This window comes from Enoplosus armatus, chromosome 15 (assembly GCF_043641665.1).
Source record: "Enoplosus armatus isolate fEnoArm2 chromosome 15, fEnoArm2.hap1, whole genome shotgun sequence".
In the NCBI taxonomy this organism is placed as follows: domain Eukaryota; kingdom Metazoa; phylum Chordata; class Actinopteri; order Centrarchiformes; family Enoplosidae; genus Enoplosus; species Enoplosus armatus.
Window position 1 is genome coordinate 14,414,074 of NC_092194.1, and position 22,655 is coordinate 14,436,728.

Here is a 22,655-nt window from a genome sequence, read left to right on the forward strand (position 1 = left end):
CTCTCTGCAATGTCTTCTTGTTCCATCATCCATTTACTATTAATATGACACCATGCACAGTGAGTACGTTTTTCTAACTTCTGCATAATCATTACTGGGTGTGTGTTTTAAAAGGACCACATTTGACAGGCATACGATCCATCATTACTGGAGTAATTTCTTTTTTTACAACTGCTCTGACAAACCTAAGGCAAGAGTTGTGATACGCAGCATGATTTGCTGTGTTCAGTTGTCTAAATGTTTTTCTTTTTGGAGCAAATTTGCAAGTAGTGTCAATTAGTGGCTGGAAAATATGCAGGTTTTTATGACTAAAGAACCACTTCTTTGCCACAAATGAAAAGATAATGACACATCCATTGCTCAGAAGGGGAAAGCGTGAGTTGATCATAAAAAAAGGCAAACGAGATAGCACTTTTTGTGTGCAATGTATCACAAAAGCCTCAAAATAAAAACAAGAAGCTACTTTACCCTAGGCCAATTATTTTTTCGTAGAGAATGAATTAGCCTTAGCATGACTAAAGCCCAGTAGCTAATAAGCGAGACACATAAATGTTATTTGGCCGCAAGTTTGAATCCCATTTACCTCCAAGATGAGATGCATGTTTCTATTCACAAGAGACTGAAAATCGCTAAGAAAAATATTTCTTTTTTTAAGAAAAAATACATCTAGTACCACTGATTTCATCTGGATATCAATATAAAGATATAGCACAGAAAAAAGAATTCTCCATAATGTATCCTTAATTTAGAAGCATGGAAATTAGTTTGAATGACTGAATGATTGTTTTGCATGAGACCTCTTGGCTTGTAAATGACATCATCAAGAGATTTTTAGACATAAACTGGATGTAACAAAATAATTCTACATGTTCAGCCCTTGTTTAAGAGCGTAGATATGCATGTCATGATACAAGCCTCATGGGATTGTAAACCTCTGAACGTAAATGTCACATGGAAACTAATGATGTCCTGTAGGATGTTCAGATGTAACTGTTATTAGTGTTAGTAGGAGTCATTCTGTCCCTGGTACTTTAACATAAACTGTGCTGTTGAGTTGAAGAAAACAAAACACAAAAAGGAAATTCTGTTTTAGCTGACTGTGTCGAATATAAAAGTGGCGATTTGCTTGTGTCATTTGGTACATATCTATTTCAAGAGTCAAACAATGTTAAAAAGAGGCAAGGATAAAAAAAAATATAGAAGAAAAACAAACTGAAAATAGCATCTTTCATCATACTTCCAAAACATTATTAAAGGGATAATGCCCTAAGGTTTTGTTCGGAAAAACTAAACAGAAATATTCTGCATGAATAATATTATTTGGCTAATTTTGAAAGGCATTGCATTTGCATGTTTTTGAAATGTAGTAGCTAAAGGTTGATTTTAAAAGAAAAAAATACATTTTTTGACGATTACATTTCTCTCTCCTTCATGTGAAGAAAAAAAGAAGTCAAAAAGCACAGACACGGAACTGAAGCCTTGGTGACTGAGGGTCAGGCAAGTGTGTCACAAGGCTCCAGAATGAGTCTGATGGAGGGAGGCTGGATTTCAGCATTGATTAACAGGAAATGACAGTCAGTAATCAACAGGCTGCTGCTGTCTAAGGTTGAAGACATGGGGATGAAGTCAGAACTCTCTTCTTCTGGGTGCAACAAACTCCTATGCGTCAAACTCATTAGTCTCATATTCCATGTTTATATGTAGCTTGTGGTCATACTGGCAAAGGGTGCACCTCCTTAGGGGTTCCTCGTCCAACACTGTCACCCTTAGGGTGCGCAATTATGTACAAACTACACAAAAAAAGACAAAAAAATGCACATCTTGGAATTAAGTTAGTTTGTCTGTAATGATTCCCAAGTGTTAAAAGAGCTGAATCACAGGGAGATTTAGGAAAAAATTATGATTAGTGTATGAGCAGTCTGTATGCATGAAATATAAATGAATCAAGTTTATTTTTGTGTCTTGTCAAAAGATGACACACCTCTTCAAGTGTTAGGAGACACCATTCAAGTGTGTATGTGTTGTAACGAATGTGCTGCCTCAGTCTGGCTCCGCTGTATCTTCTGCTGGGTCAGAGGGCGTTGTCTTCTGCTTGTATATGAAGGTCAACAGGAAGAGCGCTATGTCATGTGAGCACCAGTAGCCTGTGTGAGAGGTCACCGCTGACCAATAGCGACTTTCCACCAGTCCCTCTCGGAGCTCAAAGTCGACACGCTGCTCCAGCTCCACTGTAAGACAGGAAAAGAGACATTATAGTACCCTCCCAACCCACCAACAAATGTGAGACTTTCTCTGTGATTGTTATTGGACAGGTTAAGTGGACTAACATGATGTGTCAGTAGTGGGCGAGGTGGGCCGAATCAAGGTGGAGAGGCCGTATGCTGACTGGCTTTCTGTCCGCTTCTGCTCCTCTTCCTCAGTGTTTGCCCCTCCCTCAAGTCCTAAAGACACTGAGGGCTGGCTGTTGGAGCGAGAGAAACGTGAGAAGAGGATGCCTCCGATGCCCTTCCCTATGCTCGCCGCTCCTACATTGAGTGTGGAAGGGAGAGAGAGAGAGAGAAAGACAGGGAAAAAAAGAAGAGATATGTTGGGTGGGATGTGTGTCAGAAGAAGACATAATGAATGGTAGTAATGCTTTTCGTTCTGTTTTTTAATTCCTTAAATTCCATTTATTTCAAGGCTGAGTGTGTGAGCCCGTTCTCCACATGACCACATGATGGCACTGTTGATGTGGTACCGTAGTCAAAGTCAGGATCTCACATTACCTCAAATATTGAACCTCACAGGAGAGAATGGATTTTAACTGTGGAATAAGGACTATCTCCAGAGTGAAATTTTATTTCCATTGCTGTCAGAACAAGAGAATATTTACTCCTTTCTTCTCCACACCAGACACTTTTCACTATAGTAACCTATCCATACACATTTGTGAGTACTTAAATATGACCTATTTTTATTCTTCTGGACTGGTATATAATAAACACCATATAAATCATATACAGAAAACAGTTTTAAAGTCATTAAAACTGTCAGGTCAAAAGTGATGGTAGTGTCTTACCCAGTATGCTGGCCTTGCCTAGATTGGTGATGGACTCTCCGTAGTGCCTGCGGGCGAGGACAGGAGATGTGCTCGGGCTGGGGATGCTCTCAGTGTCAGATGCTGGGTCTTTGACTGGGTTCAGGAAGGTAGGCCGGACCTCCTCGTAGGACGTGGGGTTAGTGGCGCTACACCTGACAGAGAAAATAATCCCCAAATATTCAGAACTCTGAAAACATTCTGTGTGTGTACAAGAGATAACATGAAGTGTTATAAGATGCAAGATTCAAGTTCTTACCAGTGTATCTGAACAGGTGCAATATTGCTGTAATGTTTGAGGATGAGGGGCTCCAGTCTATAAGCCTGAACACAGCAATACAACTTTAGTTAGCTTAAAGTATAGATAAATTAATTTTATTTCAAGTTGTCAAATACGCACAGTGCACATTTTAAATTTAAAAATCTGACTGAGCGAGTTGCAAAGGTCTGGTTTCTATTAGCAGAGCACAGCGGAAAATGGCAAGTCCATTAAAAACAGAAAATAGCCACTTATGAATCACACCCTGAATGTGTGTGGGCTAAGTTGACAAGAATGAAAGAGAAGAAAATCTGGACTTGCTGTCATAACCCTGAGTGAGAGAGAGCATCTGTATGCACTCGGGCAATCAAGGGAGACTGACCACAGGGTCCGTGGGGTGGAAGACATTGAAGAGCCTGCTGCAGATGGAGGTGGGCAGGATGTGGTCCTGGTGGCAGCTGGTACCAGGGCGAATCCCTCTCAGGGCCAAGAACACTGCCAGAGGAGAACCCATGCAAAAGAAGTTTTCCACCTGAGAGACAAAAGGTGCAAAGTTGATATAAATGTCCTAAAGCGAGTCTTTGGTATTGCCATAGAGGGTATTGACAATGCTACAGAGGCCAAGGGTGAAATCACTTCTGGTTTGTTTTCTAATAAAAATGGATACATGAAAATAACATACACTCAAAAAAGTACTTACATTAAGTAATTACATTATTATGATAAATGTTCACATGAGGGAGCCAAAACTTAAGTGTGCCAATTTAAGTTTAGTAACAAATATCCTTACAACAAAAATGCTGAAATCACTACTATTTATTGATTTAGAGTAATGTCATATTATAATTGTACACATACAGAGCAGTCACATAATGGAGCATCTTACCTTAAATTTGAGGGCTGGGGGTGCTGAGGGTTTAGAGGCCTCCAGTGTGAGGAGTTGATTTTCCAGCTCTTGTAACCTGTAAGCAGAAAGGGACACATTGCTAATAAACTAGGAAAATAAATCTCTGAAACCATGGCTTGAAAAACAGTCCCAATACAATCCTTTTTGAATATCCTCTTATTCCTAGACATACATACTGATTTATTCCATCTATAGAAACCTTTGTCCTCATGCCAGTCATCAAACAATCTCAGAACCACTGAGATCAACAACCTTTATTTTTCCAGCAGCTTCCTGTTTCACTAAGGTAATGATATTGATATTGCACACACAGGGCGATGGGTGGTGCAGAGGAGAAGCATTAAAAGCTTCTTCCCTTCCATTTGATCATGAGGCATCACAATACCCTGCTCACTCACAAAAACAAACAGCATGAGCACGAGATGAGCAGCTCACAGCACACACTGTATTATGTGTGCCAACAAAAAGATAAATGCTAGGTTTGAAGGAGAAAGTGGTTTTAAAAGGCATGGACAGCTTGTGGTGTTTGTTCATATTGACAGGGGTGAAGGCAAATTAGGAAATGAAAACACTTCCAGCTAGTTAATTGTTTAGTATTCTGCTGCTAAGCATATTTACTGTCTCAAATTATTATTAAAACATGTTCTGTAGTTTCTGTATGTTCTCTCAAACATCACTTGAGGATCCTTACAGCTACACACACCGCCCCTGGGACTGAAAGTCACTGAAGATCTCCATTAGCGAGCTTTACCTATTCCTTGTGAGCCGTAGCTGCTCTAAAATGTGCCTCTCCTCATAGGACATCCAGCGCATGTCCAGCTCCTCTTCCATGGCGCGATGCTCCTGCTGACAGAAGCGCACAGGATCCCATCCTGTCATGATGTCGTAGGTGATGACGCAGCCGAGGGAGTGGGACACGATGGATACTTTGCCTCCCCTCTCCTCAAACTCCGGGTTCCGCGAGCAGAACAGTGTGTACAGTCTGTTCAGCTCCTGTGTTAGGCCTTTAGTAATCTGGAGAGATGGTGATTGAAGAAGTTTTGAGGAGAAATAGTGCATCACAGAGAACTCTTATTTCTGGTTTCTGTAAGTGTGTGACTCTCACCTCATCGCGGTAAAGGGGGCTGTTGTAGTACATGATGTCCATGGCACTGCTGTTGAGTAGATCTCTCAGTCCTCTCACTTTGTCTGGTGTTATTGAGTCTACCGTATCTACGGAAACAAAGCACCACTTTCGTTTATTTAATGTTTTAATTTCACATATTTAATGCCACACGATGGTGCCTGTGTTCATACACTCAGTGGCCACTTTATTAGGTACACCTATATAAAACCTTTACAACAGCATAGCCATAAAGTCGACCTTAATAAAGATAATAATGTTCAGTTTTGACTGACACAGAGAGGTATTAATTCAACTTTAAGTTTATTATTGAGGTTGTAGTGTGCAGTGGTGAGGCTGAGCTGTTGTATTGCATTGTATTAGCTTTTACAGGTGTACCTAAAAATTAAAGCCACTGGGGGGGCACATGATCTGATCTCACCACTGTCCTTCACACGCCTTCAGTTAATTATACATCTTAGCCTACATCTGCACCATGGTTAGGACAGATCATGAGGTTACTGTTACCTGCTGTTCACACTCTTGTAGTTCCGTAAGGGATGACTCTGGCTATGCTTCATTAACTTTTTTTCATTAGGATAGGAAAGACTGCTCACATGGGAACAACTTAGATGCATCCAATGTACACAGAGTTGACAAAAAACACACTTTAACTGCTCACACTTATAGCGCAAACCAAACACACACATGCATAGTCTCAAAAACACACACACTAACCTCCATCCAGTGCAAGTTTGGAGCGCCACTCGACAGGCAGGAACTCCACATGCTCGTCATTGTGCTCTGAAAAGTGCTTCTCCTCCATCTTCCTCACACCCTCCCTCAGCCTGAACAGGCACGTGACAATAAAGACCATACAGTATATAAAAGGCAGATAACCAAAGCATTCACATACAAAATGCTGATTTAGAAACATGTCATCATCACATAGTCTGGGCAGCACTGTATTATAATGACTGGTTCTGAGAGGATGAGTAATATCCTCTGCGCATATTCGGCCCTGCTACAGACTGACAAGGGAGTCTGTGCTTGCACTCGTTCTCTCACAGACTTTAATGACTGTCGGGAAGAGAAGAATGACGCCCATTTTGCTGCTCACTGATGCAGCAGCGTCCCTCATGCAGCACACAAACACAATGGCTGCCATGCTACTAGTCCTCTATGGGGCAACATTAGCTCGCAGGAAACGCTAAATACACAAAGAGAGAGAGGGTGAGGTAGTGTGTTGACAGGGGTAAATGGAGACTGAGAGGCTTTTGAGTGAATGGGACACCTAATGCAGGTTTTGGCAGGACTCTTTGCAGGGTAGTGTGTCTGCAGGGGAACTCAAATGCTCAGAGAGTTGAGCGCTGCATTACAGAGCTTTCTGTGCTGCACCCACAAGGATTCCCTAGCTTTTAGGCTGGCATTAATTGGGCAATGAGCTTTGACATAGTAGGTTTAGCTGAAATAGATTTTAAAAAAAGACACTCGTGTTTTAGTAATAATGCTCTAAACCCCCACAATTTCACCGCCGATGATTACACCAAGAAAAGCACAGAGCTGAAATTACATCAGGTTCTAAATAAAAACAAAACAAGGAACTGGCTAGACATGTCAGGTTGATCTTTCCTCTTGGCTGAGGAAAACGTGTATGCTGTAATCCACAGGGAGCTGGGAGTGAGGCTTAAAGTGCTCTGCAGCTTGACTTGGTTTACTTTACCTGCTTAGCTGGCCTAAGCTGCGGGCAGCGGCCCGGCGATAACTTTGTGACACAGAGACATACATGGCTCGCACGTTCTGTACTACTGCCTGTAATGTTCATGGTCCAGGGTCAGTACAGCAGTGCTGTGTAGGGTCAGATATGTCTTTACGCAGTACATCACACAAAGACACGAAAATGAAAAGGACTGTACAGAGCTTAAGAAACAATTCAAAACTGATAACAGACTATACACTGATGAGCTGCAGCGAGACTTCATTGGTGTATCATTCTAAAGGCAAGGACATTACGATAATTTACTTACATCAGGTTTCTTCTTGTAACTTCCCTACTGTGGCCTCTACGCAAATATCAACTATTGACAGAGTTCCTCATAATAACATTAAGCCTTTGGAAGACAAAGAGTTAAAGCATCAGCTAGCAGTATCAGACCACACTGATAGCTTCGGTTGTATGTGCCAAAGTTGCACTGTTTCTGTACTTGCTCATGCTGCAGAGCCTCACTAAATGCAAATATGTTTCCTTGTTCCCTTGCGTTTTCTCAAGTTTCTGCGCACTGTTGTTTTTTGGCCACTGTACTGCAGGCAAACAATACAAAGTCTAAAGTAAGAGAACAGCAGGAGAAGACAAAGAGGGTGAGAAAGATGGCGAGATGAGAGGAGGAGAACAAAATACAAAGGCTGCAGGTGCAGTGTTAACAAGAGAAATGCTTGAAATAACTCCCACTGTTGTAACTATGGGTGAACAAAGCAGAGGGGGAAAACTGTGACGTTCCTGATTTTGTTAATGCAGTAATATGCCACTTGTTCAAAAGCTTAAACAACAACAGATAATATGTAATTAGCAGTGCCTACATTTTTCTGGGAGGACTGTACAGTAGTTGTGCATTCCATAAATACACTAGTTACATACTTGGCAACGGTGCTGAACAAAAAAAGTTCGCAAGAACTTGCCAGACAAGTCGATATCTGAAACCCCTCATCAGTTAATACTAAATACCACATGCAATATAAGCTTAGTCAGGAGGCCAGGGTACAGACAGAAAATGCTATTCAAAGTTAATAACCATTTAAAAGAACAAGATATTATCATGCTTTTGCGTCTGTGTTGTAACAGACAGAGATACTTAGAAAGAAGAAAGAAGTGAGCCGTCTATAAAAGCCACAGGAAAGTGACAGAATAAGAAGTGTGAGAGACAGACTGTGTCTGGAAAAGAAAAGAAAAGGAACAAACAAACTTCACGGCAGTTCAAACATCACATCATCCCAATGAGATTTTTTCTTAATTTAGACTGGATTAGTTAGTGTGTGAATACATTTAAACCTGCCTTATCCCTTATAAATACATCTGGGGTCTTAATGACATAAAACAACATGCATACAAACTATCTTTTTAAAAACTCACATTCCAGTGTTTTTAATAATGCGTCCCTGGTCCATCTTCTGTCCAATCCCATGGACCACAAATACAATGTGTGTTGTCTGAGGGGGTCTGTCCTCAGGCGAGGCCTCCTCAACATAACCCCGATGGAGCCGTGTTCCACTGCTGGAGGCTGGAAGAGGAGAGGGGACACGGTTGGACTATTACTTATCGTAGCTAGCTGTTTTTGATTTCTGTACAGTAAGAAAAGGAAACATTTGTGTACATTTTACAGTACTTTCTGTCCTGTATTGCTAAATACACACATTCCCCCTCTGCTCACTGGAAGGCTATAAATATCTAAGTGATGGTGTTTAAGTAACGTGCTGATCTGAGTCCAAAGAGGCCAGTAGGTGAGACACGAAGTCCTGCTGTAGCTCTGTGGCAGCACTTGTGCCTGGAGGGTTGAGCGTGTGTCCTTATTTAGAATCTATAGTCTAGTCCAGTCATGTGCTGCATGGTGATAGGAGCCAATGGAATTTTCTGCTGTCTGGATAGCACTAAGGAGATTTCCCCTCACTGAGCATCTGTGTGTCAGGGGAGATTGAGATAACCAGGGCCAACTCCTCCTCTTATAATCTGTGAGCAGGAGATGAAAATGTACCATAGAGCTGGGAGACTGTAGATCAGATTAGAGTCATCCATACAGATCAAACATCAGACATGGGGGTCAACTGCAGTTGCCATCTTTTCAGTTACACTCAAGCCATTTGATCAAACCTAGCCGCTGAAGATAGCAGATGGTCACTGTGTGTTTTTCTGGGCTAATCCAGTTAAGAGACTGAACTGGACACAGCCATGTTCAAACAACTGTTGAACAATAGCACATGGCAGTGATCTGTGAGTGCAGCTACAACTTTATAATTTCTGGATTAGGTGTGCAGACAAGTGGGAACAGGTGCAGACCTATTGAAACAGGGAAGAAGTAAAAGTTTTAACCCTTCTAGCTCTATGGATGCCAATGTCGGTCTGTTGTCGGCCGATTCACAACTTTGGTCCAGCCTGAAATATCTCAACAATCTGATATCTGATTTGTAGTAACATTGGTGATCCTCTGACTTTTCATCTAGCGCCATCAGTGGGTCAAAACTTCACATTGTCCTTTAATTTGGTTAGTGACCAAATACTGGTAAACTAATGACACTCCCATCAGCTTCAGCTGTACTGCTAATTAACAACTGTTAGCATGCTCACACAGGAAATTAAGATGGTGAACATGGTAATTATTACCTGTTAAACAGCTGCATGTTAACATTGTCATTGTAAGCATGTTAGCATACTGACATTGGCATTTAGCTCAAACCATCGCTCTAAGTACAACCTCACCGCTAGTGTGACTGTTGACTCAGTCTTGTTTGACCTAGTTGACCTTGTTTGGTTTCACAGAAACTATAGTAAAAGGCATAATAAATTGTTTCAAAAGTGTAACTTGGTTCTTTAATATCATCAATGTACTATATACTGTGCCTTCCTATTATATTGAAAGATAATGTCAGTGTGTACATTACCTTTAGAGAAGCCCAGTTTCTGGGTGACGGTGCGTGCAATTTTGGAAGTGGTGGCATCGCTGTAGAGGTACACCTCATCCACGCTGTGCCAGTCCACATGGGTCCGACTCAGCTTCAGACTGTGGATGGCTGTAGGGGGGCAGTGAGAGAGAAGTGAGTGAATGAATGGACAGAGGAAAGTGAAGGGGGCAGATGGCGTGGGAAATTGGGCAAAGAGAAGGAAGAAATCAGGGAAAAGGTTGAAGGAAAAAGGTTCACTGATACGAGGGGTTGTGATTACAAATTTCAGGGTGAGCACAGAGGAAGAGAGATTGAAGACATTGTAAGAATTACACCAAGTTGTGATCATCTTAAATGCAGTACAAAAAAGCTAAAGTCTAGGATCAATCTATTTACACAGCGCAATCAAATGCAGTCTGGAGCATTGATCTGCAGTTGGAAAGAAAAACACGTCAAACTATCACACACCATGATTGCGTACTTCAGCTCTTGCTTGTCTGTCCGGCTTGCTTATCATCAGACTGAAGACATTTTATGTGCCTATATCTAAATTCACATCAGTTTCAGTTCAATTTTTCTCCGTTTTGTTGCTGCTTCAAAGTGTAATGCAGAGACTAGAGCAAGTAAGAGCAGAGGTATGGCTCGACAGGAGACACCATTTGCTACAGAAGCTAAGAGCGATAAATGAAACTGGTTGACTTGAGAGAGTTATTTATGTCTCTGCAGCATGCCCTTTATATGTCCTGTGCAGTCAAATTCATCTGGATGAAATTGGTGGAAGACTTTGGCGTCGGTCCAGTGCACAATCATGGCTCCTTGTACAGCTCTGAACCAATCTGGGGATTAAAACCCTTAAGAACGGGGTAAAGTACTTGGAGAAATAAAAACATTCCAGATGACTTTTTTGCTGGCTTGAAACTTATAATAATATAGTCCCACAAATAATGCAAAATGAAATGCTAGAAGAAATGTTATTACTATATTGCTATGGTACTTTTAGACTTACTGAATGTAATTTTTACATACTGTATATACTTTTCATAGAGGAGTAGAAAAATGACCAGGGAATCACTTGAGTCATGTGTGAGACCTGTGCATCTTTCCACGTTACTTTTCTTCTCATTCATCCTTTAATTAGGTTCATCCTTTTTATTAGACATTCCTTGGTAATGCACTGGCTAAATCTACCAGGCAGGAGTAAGTAAGACATTTACTTTCCACTTCCCATGTAATTGAATAAAACATGATATATATATCAACCGAACTGTTTGTGTGTCACATGGCAGAGTTTAGCTGGGCCTCTGTAGTTTGGCAGGCTAATTACTTCATTGGACAAGCATGACCACGGGTAATGCGAGGTCAAGCAGTCATTGCACCTTAGCTGAGACCTGTTCATTCTGAGGGCAACCAATGTGAAAGGGAATGGTTGCCTCTAAAGTAGAAGGTCAAGCAGGGTCTGGAAGAAGAGTTTGTCACAAGGAATGGAAGTATTGGAGTAAAGGGCATTAGTTAAATTTGGAATAACAAAGGACATTTTTTCTAGCCAGATAAAACAATAAAGCTCATGTCCTGAGGAACCTGAGGTGAGAGATACGGTAGCATACACAGTTTCCTCTGTCACACGTTTCCATTTATCTTTGCAGATCCTCAAATGAAACCACTCAAAGCAAACATATCCTTAACCTCTACTACCATCACTCTAAGACAGCAGCAGCGAAGGGGAACAATCACCTCTTCTGAGAAGAGAGCCTTTCACCATGTAGTTTGGCTTTATCTCAAACAGTTTGAAGTGGCCTCCTTTCCTCATCTACCTCATGAACTCACAAGGGAGGACAAAGGAGAAAAGGACGGGGGTAGGTGCCATGAGACCTACACACTGATATTATACAAGGATGGGTGAAGCCACTTCAGACTGTTGAGCTTTATTTGTAGCCGAGTCAACTGTAAAACAGGAAGTATTAGTCCAGATAGAATAGAAACTATGGAACTTCTCCAGATTGCTAGCTTAAATATTACTTTGATGGGATTTACAAGTGAGAATGTAGCCAGTACTTCCTGTTTTACAATGAAAGGCGATGCATTGTGAAAGGAAGGGAAAGGAGGGGGATCAAAGCAGACAGAGGAGCTGGTGGTCAAGCAAGAAAGGCTAAAGAGTTTTCTGAGGGAGCTCTCTAACACCACTATGGCGAATTACTGAGGAACACAGGATGAGGGAGAGGGTGAAAAACTAAAGGATGAGGGGCAAAAATGTGGCCAGGAACTGGGTAAACTGTTGAAGTAAAAGAGAAACAAGGAAATTGTGTGTGGGCGAGTTGCAGGAAGCACAGCGCTGGGAGGGGACGGGTGAAAGACATGAAAAGGAAGGGCTCCTCAAACTAGTCATATGTACGATATGCTACAGTGCTGGTCAGGGTCTGTGAAGAGGGGCAAGATACCAGTTACAACTTTTACAGCTACATTCCCTCCATACGGTTTTCCCACCTCTTGTAGGGAAGGACAAGACAAAACAGTAGTATAATGATAGTAAAACCTGTACTACTTGCAGTACTGCAATACTCTCAACCCTGCAGGAAAATCACAGGTCTCTGTTGAGATCTACTTTGGACACTAGTCTTTGGGTCAATGGCTGCTTGGATTTACTATGAGATGAGGACCCTGAGACCTCTCTGTTCAGCATTTTTGATGAGGGTCAATACACCCATAACTAGGACAGTGATGGACCTCTAAGAGGGTGACATGTTAGGGGGCTATAGTAAAGGGCCACAATGGCTCCTCTGTTCAGCTCATCACTTGTGCTTGGCTCTCAACAGAGAGCTTTGTTCATTGCCCTTAGAGCGAGAGCTGGTGATGGTGGTTCATTAATGATAGTCCTACTGCCAGAAGGGATGAGAGAAAGAAAGCAATGAGAGAGAAAGTGGGAGACGGGGCTGGAGAGATAAAAAGGGGTAAAGAAGGGTGGCTTTTTGAGGACCAGCTTATTTATTTCACATTCCCTGTTTGCCTTAGTAGTTGAGGGAAGCATGTTGTCTGCTCACTATCCCAGCAAGGAGATGAGAGACAGATACAAAGGTTTCCTCAAAAAGCAGCAGTAGTACCAAGCCCTGGGTCACAGCACAAAGGGAGAAGTTCTAGCAACTAGGCCCAGTTAAGGCTGCAATGGAAAGCTGGGAGAGCAGCCTGAAACCATTTTAATACAACCATTTCTAACTGAGCCTAGGTCTAGTTCTAAATATTAGATAGAAAAAGGTCTGAACCACAACAGAAAGGAAAATCTAGTTCCATAGGGGCCATGGATCTACTAGGAGAGAGGATACAAGCTAGCAGATCTAATATAACAGAAAAAAAAGAACTTTTATTTTACAGTACCTTGGCAGCGTTTGCGCTTGTGACATGTAGTTTTAGCACTCGTCTGATATCCACTCCATTTGAACAGAAAAGGGAGGTAGAAAGGGGGCAGGTGGGAGAGAACTAACAACCAAGAGAGAGTGAGTAATGGCCGTTACCCTGGTGTCAGTCTCACAGGCTACCGCTGTCATCACTCTTGAACAGGCCAATCTATCAAGTAGCGCTGCTATCAGGTTCCCACTTCAAGGCCCTGGACACAGAGCCTGCAGTGGTTACCGACAGAACCTGGCGGCTGCAGGTAGATGTCATGAAAATAACCTGTAGCAGTGCGTTAGCTGCAGGCTGGGGTATACATAAGCCTACAGCTCAACATGCAGCGCTGCTTGACATATGCCTAAGATGACTGAGGTATCTGTTTTACACTCATTAGAGAAATCTACTGTGAAGACTAAACATGTCATAAAGTTACCCACCATGTCTTTAAGATCCTAAATTTTGTTTACGTGTAATACAATGCTACTCTTCTAAAAAGAGTGTTATTGGATTATCATTTTGTTTGTTAAATATAATAGAAGGAAGTTCCTTCTCCACACAATACAGGACTAAAATAAGGAGAAAATAAAAAGAATACAACTATATTGTATATTAAGTAGCACAAACACCACAAATTAAGTGAACATTTCAAGACCTTTTGCAAAGACGTAAAACATAAATAACAGCACAAAACCTTAAAAATTCCTGACAGCATCCAGCAGTACTTATGTTTCCATTTGGGTAAATAATTAGTTTATATTTTGCATATTTACGAACAAAGGAAGGAACATACTGACTACAAACATGCAAAGACATCAATAATTTACAGTGTGGTTCAATACAATCTTTCTGTAGAGAAAACAATGGGTGAATTGTAGCATATTTAGAGAGAGATAAGTAAAGATAATGTTTGTTATTTGAAAAGTCATTGTAAATGAATAAAGGAATGTATAAAACGCAATTGATGCACCTGATCTTGTAACTGTGCTTTAATGTTCCAGTAAATGGAGTCTGAAATACAGGCATTTGTGTAAGAGAGAAACAATGGCGGCTGGTAAAGAATTGTTCCACACATACGAATGACTTTATATTAACACTTAACACATTAATCATGTGAAAATTACCCAGACTAAATAATGTTTTCTATGTGTAATTTAAATCCTAAACTGAAAACATTTTATTGCGGTATATGTTTTGATGGGAACCAAATCAAATGTTATTATCCTGAGTCTAAAATCGCCAAACAAGTTTGTGTGCTTTGCTCATAACAACTCTGTAATGGACAAAGACTACAGGCCAGCTATTTACAATATGTCACAATTATTGCTAAATATTTGTTATATTGAAATAATCAGTCAAATGTATGTCCAAATGATTGTCCAACAGCAGCAGATCTATGTTCATTAAATCACTGAATCAGTTGTGGATGCCTTGATCTGACATTTAAAAAGACCTCCTCGGCATTTGTTAACCAAATGAGCAAAGTCCACAAGTCTTAGATCAGACTAAATCTTCCGCGATAACACAGACATCAGACTTGCAAATGTCAGCAGTGTGTCCCTCAGCAGAGGTGAAAGGCTGAGGAGAAGTGAGAGATCTGCTGAGTGCACAGGAAGTTTGTTTGCTGTAAAAGCTATTAGTAAAGTCCATTTGGGCATTACAGCAGTGATGGATCTATCCATAAATAGGTGTTCCCTAATGACTGGAATATCTACTATGCACAGAATCATTATATGGATGTACTGACGATCAATTAATTTGTGTGGTAGTTTGTAGTGTATGAAACATCTTTGGGGTTTAGATCATAATACACAACTTTAAAGTCACCTGAAGGCACGAGTGCACCATCACCACTAATTTCAGACCAAACAAATCTTGCCAGTGTGAGCAGGAGGTTTAGACAATCTTATGTTGATTAGCATAAGATTCTTGCCACCTGATGATTTCAAACATATCTAACGCACATCTAACTGACTTCCAACAAGAAATAAACAAATAAATAAAACATTTAAAAAAATACTGAGAGCTAGTTACTAGATGAGCAATTTTCAGTTATTTTATGCATGTCATCAATCATGCAGTGTGTTCCCAACCTCATGTGCTGGTTAAATAAATATGCTGCTGAATATGTAGAGTACACAAACAAACATGTGGGCCTTGCCTTCCTCAAAAATACCAAAAGTATAACAGATGACCCTGTGCCCGGCCAGCAGGTTTTATTTTTCCTTGACGTCTAGAAGCCTGTCAGACTGGTACACGCCCTATAGTTTCCACCATAGGCTTACTGCTCTATACTCATATACACAGACGTCAGAAAAGCTTAAACTGATCCTCCTCTAATTACATTTTTTTTCTTTTTTTTCTATTTCATATTCAAAAGTACAAATAACATTTTTCTTGGTCGGGCTTGGAGCATTGGCAACATTACGCTAAGAAAGAATTCTGCCTTTCACAGTTGGCCAATGGTAATCACAACATTAAAAGACAGTTTATAAAATCCATCAACTATAATAACCTCGTCATTTCAGATTCAATAACTGAAATAAGAGCTGTTCAAGTTCACAAGTTCACAATGTCCGCTTTCCTCCAGAAAAGTACATTCGTATCATGAAAGAACAGGACATTCATGCATGTTTCGTACCTAGCAGTAGTCCTGCCCACATTATGATGTTATGCCTCCATAGCACGCTGCCTACCATATGTCTTCCCCTTTACTAACCTTTAGTCTCAGCCAGCTACTCAGACACAAGGAGGAAGGAGGGAGAAAGAAGAGAGTAGAGATAGGGAGAGGGAGAGGGAGAGGGAGAGATAGTAGGGGAAATGTATGTACTGCAGTAATGTCAGAGCGCAGCTCGCTGGCTTTATGATCCATTTATCAATTGTAATGCAGTTCAAGGCAGCCTACTGATGGCTCCAAGTGCTTCAGATTATTAGTTCCAAGGTAAAATACTCTACAGTAAAGGCTCCCTGTAATACAGACCGAAACCAGGTGAATTAACAGGATCTATCACTCACTTTGCTTTATCGCTTGGCTAAATATAGGAGTGGAAAACAGTCTGCCAACAAAGGCAGCAGGAGGGTTTCAAACAGATGCTCAGTGTTTCGAGTCCCATGCATTAAAGGAAATTATGAAAACATGTAAAAATACAGCAGGCATAGGGTTTTAATAACATGCTGTGTAAGGGTATGTGCTTATTTACGTCTCACTACATGATACGGTGAGTAGAATTATACTGCACTATTCAACCTTGCAGTAATACAGCTCATCCATTGGACAAGCTAAGGTCACATGATGTGTGTGCTGTGCAATGGAGGGGCCTCCAAGTGTCACACAACCGATTTGTGTGCCCTTGCACTATATTTCACACACTTGGCTAGCAGATCATCTGACTATGACTCCTCTGTCCTCTGTTTATAACCCGATCTTTGAGTGTCCATGTATACATGTACACAAATGCTTGTGGACCAGGAGTGACCCTCCAGTTTTGTCTCAAAATGTCTGCGATTCAGTTCAGGAAAGTCCCAGTAGCTACGAGTACAAAAGAGTGATAATGCAAGCAAGACTGACCAACCTACTGTAATCACTTCTGCTATGTTGATGTCTTTATTTATAGGCCTAATTTATTTTGAGTAGGGGGTGTGACAGTGTCACAGAGGCTTTGTGTGATACAACCAATCAAGGTTACAAGGAATAAGTGTAGTTCAATGATTAACTGCTATTCATTGATTTAGGCTGATGATCACCTTGGTGATGTTTTGATGCATATTTCTGTGTCTCTCACACATATTTGCTCAGTTTTTATAATGCAAACATTTTCTCACTCTTCAACAGTTGCTGCATCTTTTTTTCTCTCCGCTTCTCTCTATTTATCTGCCACATTCACACACCCACACATTCATCACCAGCGAAGGTCCTGTAGTTTTGGCTGCCTTAAGGAGACCGCTGAATCAAAGAACCTCTTTCTTTTTGCCTTTCACAGCTAAAGCCTGCTACATTTCGCTCCGAGCCAGCCCAGCGAGAGAGAGAGACGTGCCAGAATGTACGAGCTGCACCTGCTTTACATTGGGAGCGTGACACGACAAAAACCTAAACTCACATGAATGGAAGCACCTGCTATATTCATTTCTCTTGACTGTGCACCGATTCTACAACAGGCAGGGCTGTCACATCATTCACCGTTTATGGCTCACAATTCTTTTTATCAGGCTTTATTGTGAAGACTTTTTAATGGAATTTATTACTAATAACACCTATGAGAGCATTTTATCTTCTCAACGCCCTAACACAGCACTATATAGGTGTTTGTTAACAAGATGCTGCCCGCCTGGAATAAAAATACTGCAGGGTTGGTGAATGCGGCAGTAAGGAACAAATTATGCATTTGGTGAGTGAACAATAATGTGTTTTGGCCTTTTGTTTCAACCCCAAACCACACTCTGACTCTATGACAACAATCAAAATCACCAAACATAAAATCTAGTTATAATAAAGTTATTAACTGTGTTTATTTATTCAGACTTCAGTTGCCAGAATGGATGCTTCAGTGCTGTGTTGTTTAAAAGATTTGATACAGTTTGTAGCTTTCTAGATTGATGGGCTTCTGCCACACATTCCTAAAATCATACTAACTTATCCTTCTACTCTTCCCCTTCCCGTTAACTCACCATCTTTGCTATCGACAGTCCTGACCACCAAATCCGTCTCGAAGGTGTCCTGCATCTGTTGCCCACGGAAATGGTTCAGGTGCTCATGCTCAATGAGGTCACTTTCCTCTTCCTCTAGCGGTAGCCAGGTACCATCAATAAACCACTGGCCTCTCATGACTGGAATATGGTCTTGTTCTGTAAAAACAGTAAAAAATAGCATGCATTTAGATACAAAAGAATGACTTAATTGTAGGGATGGGCACTTTGGAGCCAGCCTTCTGGGGCCAGGACATTTTGTTTTGCTCTTTATATGTTAAATGTTTCCCGTAGTGTAGTAGCGTTATGGAAATGTTTTTCTATGAGTGGGTCCCTGTTTTTGACGCACATGTACGCGCCGGCGGGTGACGCAGTACACACTCCTGCCAATGGTTTCACACTATTCCACTAATTTAAAGGTGGCAGTAACATGCCAATATATGCAGCAAGGAGCCAACAAAGACAGGGAAGAGGAAAATTGCAAGCCAGTAAACATGGAAGTAAACAATCCTGGATTTAAAATACTAAAATCAGCTTTGCAAATGTTTTTTTTTTTTTGAGGAAGGAAATGCATTCAACACATTTGTTATAACTCAAGGATGCACACAATACATTTTGATGAGTAACACTGAATGTAAAGATAACTTTTCTTTGTTTATGAGAAAACTCCTCAAGGCACCTTTAAGTAGAAATCCTCCCCAGCAACAGTGGGCTTACGACAGTCACTTTCTAGTGACTGACTGCATCACTTACCCTTTCAGAATGTGTTTTCTGATTTCCATTTAACTCAACAAGTCTAGCAAATCCAGGAGGGCCAAGTCTCAGTAGCTTATGGAGCGAGGGCAGTTTTGATTACAGTCTTAAGTGACATTATTAACTGATTCTCTGGTGGTGAATAAGAGTGTAAAGGCAGCTTTGAAAGTAGGCAAACGCCGCAAAAGACAGGGCCCTTTCTGTACAGCGTGAGACTGTTCATCTGGACAGATATAAAAACACATGAGCATACTCTTATTTACAGAGAGGCCCACCACAACGCTATGGTTAAGATAGACACACAGGAAAGACACACTGACAGAGGCTCACAGTAGATACTGTTCACTCAGGGTGGTTCTGGTCAGAGAAGATAAGTTTGAAGATAATTCTTCTCATCCCACCTTTTTTATGTTATTGATGCGTTCACATGACTATAAAGCTATTACACATGCCAAAACCTTTTTGTATTTTTATGGATGTTTTACTTCTTGGATTACAGTATATCAACAACCCCTCCCCTCCACATCTCACATTACATGAACTGGCCTCTCTCTCTCCCTAACTGATATGCTTTTAATTACTTGTTAAATAATCTCCTCCTGTGTTTGTCTCCATCTGAAACGCAGTACATCAGGGACTTCAGTGTTAACATGACACTGTGTTAGCAGTGGTATAGGCCAAGCTGAAAAAAGCCCAGCAAGGGTCTGACTACAATGGACTTACATCCACATGAACATTCAGGAAAATAGCGGCTTCTCTAAATGTCACTTGGTGTTAACCTTCAAAAGAACCAGCTACCCACGAACCCTTTCATCGAGGTCAGGTTTTCCGAGGCTCTATAGTGACCGCCTTCATTTGTTCGCTGCCCTTTCCTGGAAATATCCATGAATTAGTTAGCACAGATAAGCTGAGCCTAATAGACTGACTGACTCCTGGGTAGTTTCGATGTTCCCAAAAGACCAGGCTGAGTAGTTACTTAGCCAGTGAAAAAAACTGTAAAATAATAAACTGAAATGAATGAATAATAAGCTGCTAGTTTGTCTGTTTTAAGGGAGCCTTTTTATGGGAGCAGGGATGGAGAGTGCTTGCAGTGAGTCTCTGAATAAACACCAGACTTGTGAGTGGCTGTGGGTCATTAATCTGCATGCTGTCAGCCATTATACTGCAGAGTATAAAGCATATATGAGGTATATAGGAATAAGTGCCTATGGACATGCACTTAGTAATGCTTCTGAGACCTGCAACTAGGAGCAACATCATTTGTTACAAACAATATGATTTAAAGACTTTGACCAGGGTTGATTTTTATGATACTCACGCTTCCAGTAAACAGGATTGCATTCCCTCTCTTTAATATCCACCTCATAAAGTCCTCCCCGGACACAGACAGGCTCTACGTTGATGTCAATGCTGTCAGGGTCCCTCTCATCCGATGACACAGTGGACGTGTCAAGGGAACCCCGGCCTCCGTGCACACTGCTGGTCCTTGTCTCCACCGGCACTGCACAGTTCAGCCCTCTACTCTCTACGCCGTTATTACCGCACTCTTCCTCCCCACCGCTAACCTGGGAGCCTGCTGCACCAGGGTTCAGCTCACAGTATTTCCGAAACATACGCTCAATTTTAAGCGAGTCATGCCCGACAAAGGGCTTCCAAGTTTTCTTGTCCTCTTTGTAAAACCACCGCACCTCCTCCGGACCGAGCTCCGTGACCACCTCGTTGAAGCGGTGCCTGGAGCTGTTGGACCGCGACCTCTTCCTCCTCTCGAACAACGGACCAGCGTTGTTCCCGTCGTTGTCGCTGTATTCCAGAGAGCTGCTGTCCAGGTAGGCTGTCGGGGAGCTCAGGTCCAACAACAACCCGTCCTGTCTGGCGTGTAGAAGCGGCAGGTGTCCGTCCAGCCCCGACTGGACCGAGGACATCCCTGCCTGCATCGTATCGTCCATGGGACTCATCTCGTGACAGCACGAAAACACATCGCTTCCCAATTCCCACTCCTTGTTGTTGTTGGTGGCGTCGACGCTGACCGGTGAACCTTTACCGTCGGAGCTCAAAGACGAGCTCAATGTGGAGGTTTTGGTTGTAATGTTGTAACTGCTCATAACTATCTGAGCAACCCAACCTCACTACCTCCTCGTCTGTCACCTCACATTAATAAAGCTCTCACTACTCCGCAACAGCTATCGCAAGATGACATACTAGTCGGTGCTAAAAATGAAAATTTCAACAAAATTAAAGACCCCCCCCGGAGACAAGCTCCCACCGCATTTCCGCGAGCGCACCGCAGCTACATCAGTTTGTTAGCTTGCTAGCTAGCTAAGCTAATGAAGCCGGTTGGAGAACTCCGGGGCTAGCTTATTAGCAAGTCTGCAACGTTGCAACCGGAAAACCTTTTCTCCCCTTTTTCTCCTCCTCTAACTAACATAAACCTGTGTCAAGCCTCTGTCCTGTGTCCGGGTCGCTTTAGTCCAGCTTGATAGGAGTAATATTGCAGTCACCATACTTTAAGTGTTCCGGTCTCTGTGGAATTTCAGATTCATTCGTTGTCCAAACAATTCTTGCATGGAGACAGTACTGTAGTGTGCGTGAGTATGGCATGACAGCTGACGCATAGATCACAGGATTCATTCGTGAACGCGCACGTAGAAATTGCGCAAACATGACGACAGTTTTTTTTCTCTCTGTTCATAAAATGCATTCTCCAGATTGTGCCCTAGATGGAGACAAACGCCTATTGATGGTTGTCGGCCTTGATTTAATTGTTTGCAACTTGCAATTACTTGTGGAGGGCACTAGAGGGCAGCAGAGACCAACTCATTATAAAGCTGACACCAACACCCCATCTGGCCTGCTGCTTTTGGAGGGAGTAGAGTTTAAAGTTTACTTTGTAAAAAAAACCCCAACATTATTACAAACTACTGCAAAGTTTCTAGTCACGGGGGTGGACAGAATAACAGGAACAGTCCAATGCAACATCACTGCGAACTTTGCCACAGCCACAAAATTTAAAATAGAGCAAAAACAAACACTTTTCTGACACAGTCTCAAAACAAATTCCTTTTTATAGACTATTTTCCATGAAAATATCCTTGATATATTCTTGATATATGACTAAAAGAGCTGTACAGTGAGATACAATCTAGACAGATACAATCATCCCCTATAATGGAAATCATAATGAAGCAAGTAGCCACAAAGTAATTGCCTCTCAGTTTAAGTTCAGCCCACAAGTCATTGGTGTCATTGAACTCCAAAATCTATTTGTGATGTATCTGTTCTTGTACGCAACCAGTGTGTTTACATCTTTGTGTGTGAGTGCACAAGCGCAGTGTGGGTTTGTGTTTGTATCTATGTGCATATGCATGCATGTGCTGGTTTGTTTGTTTATGCAAGTGCATGTGTTTGCATAATGCGTGTTTTGTGTAGCGCCATTTGTGTATGTCTGGTCCAGGTGATCCTGGGCCCGTGGTGTGTTCTGTGGGGAGAGAAGGAGAGGGATAGGAGAGAGGCCCAGGCAGCTGTATTTGGGATAAACAGACATTACCCTGCTGTGTTCTAATTTACTGCAGAGTGGGAATTAAACTTTAAACTCGTCCCGCCCCTCTGCAGTCCAATAGTCGGTGCTTCTGACCATCAACAACCACTTGCACAATGTGCGTTATTAAAGAGTTACTCCACCCAAAATCAGTCTTTTTAGTATCAAATTCACACCCCCTGTAAGGTGGTTGTAAAAAATGTGGTCTTTCACGACAAGACGCAGCTTCCAGAGGAGCTTTGGACTTTTTGAGGGCAATACTACAATGTGGAAGCAGCATACGCAGCTTTATTTTGGCAAAATTATGATCAT

At 41.7% G+C, this 22,655-nt stretch overlaps 1 protein-coding gene across 1 annotated transcript; it reads right to left on the reverse strand.

Annotated features, from left to right (window-relative positions):
• Positions 1-1,821: 1,821 nt before the first annotated feature.
• On the reverse strand, positions 1,822-20,910 carry ddhd1a (DDHD domain containing 1a). The gene is made up of 14 exons (XM_070920552.1): positions 20,127-20,910; positions 18,038-18,214; positions 13,361-13,462; positions 9,995-10,123; positions 8,472-8,619; positions 6,083-6,192; positions 5,348-5,454; positions 4,994-5,256; positions 4,222-4,297; positions 3,718-3,867; positions 3,336-3,400; positions 3,059-3,231; positions 2,328-2,525; positions 1,822-2,228 (listed from the first exon to the last, which is right to left on the reverse strand). The coding sequence occupies exons 1-14, from the start codon at positions 20,908-20,910 to the stop codon at positions 2,041-2,043; spliced, it is 2,670 nt and encodes an 889-aa protein (XP_070776653.1). The 3' UTR covers positions 1,822-2,040.
• Positions 20,911-22,655: the final 1,745 nt, after the last annotated feature.

What these genes read in the sequence shown, in the direction of transcription:
- ddhd1a (XM_070920552.1), bottom strand. Translation starts at nt 20,910, where the DNA reads ATGAGCAGTTACAACATTACAACCAAAACCTCCACATTGAGCTCGTCT. An exon ending in CAAGCGCAAACGCTGCCAAG is followed by an intron (nt 10,124 to 13,360) that starts GTACTGTAAAAT and finishes GCCCCCCTACAG; the next exon opens with CCATCCACAGTCTGAAGCTG. An exon ending in GCACCTGTTCAGATACACTG is followed by an intron (nt 3,232 to 3,335) that starts GTAAGAACTTGA and finishes TTTCTCTGTCAG; the next exon opens with GTGTAGCGCCACTAACCCCA.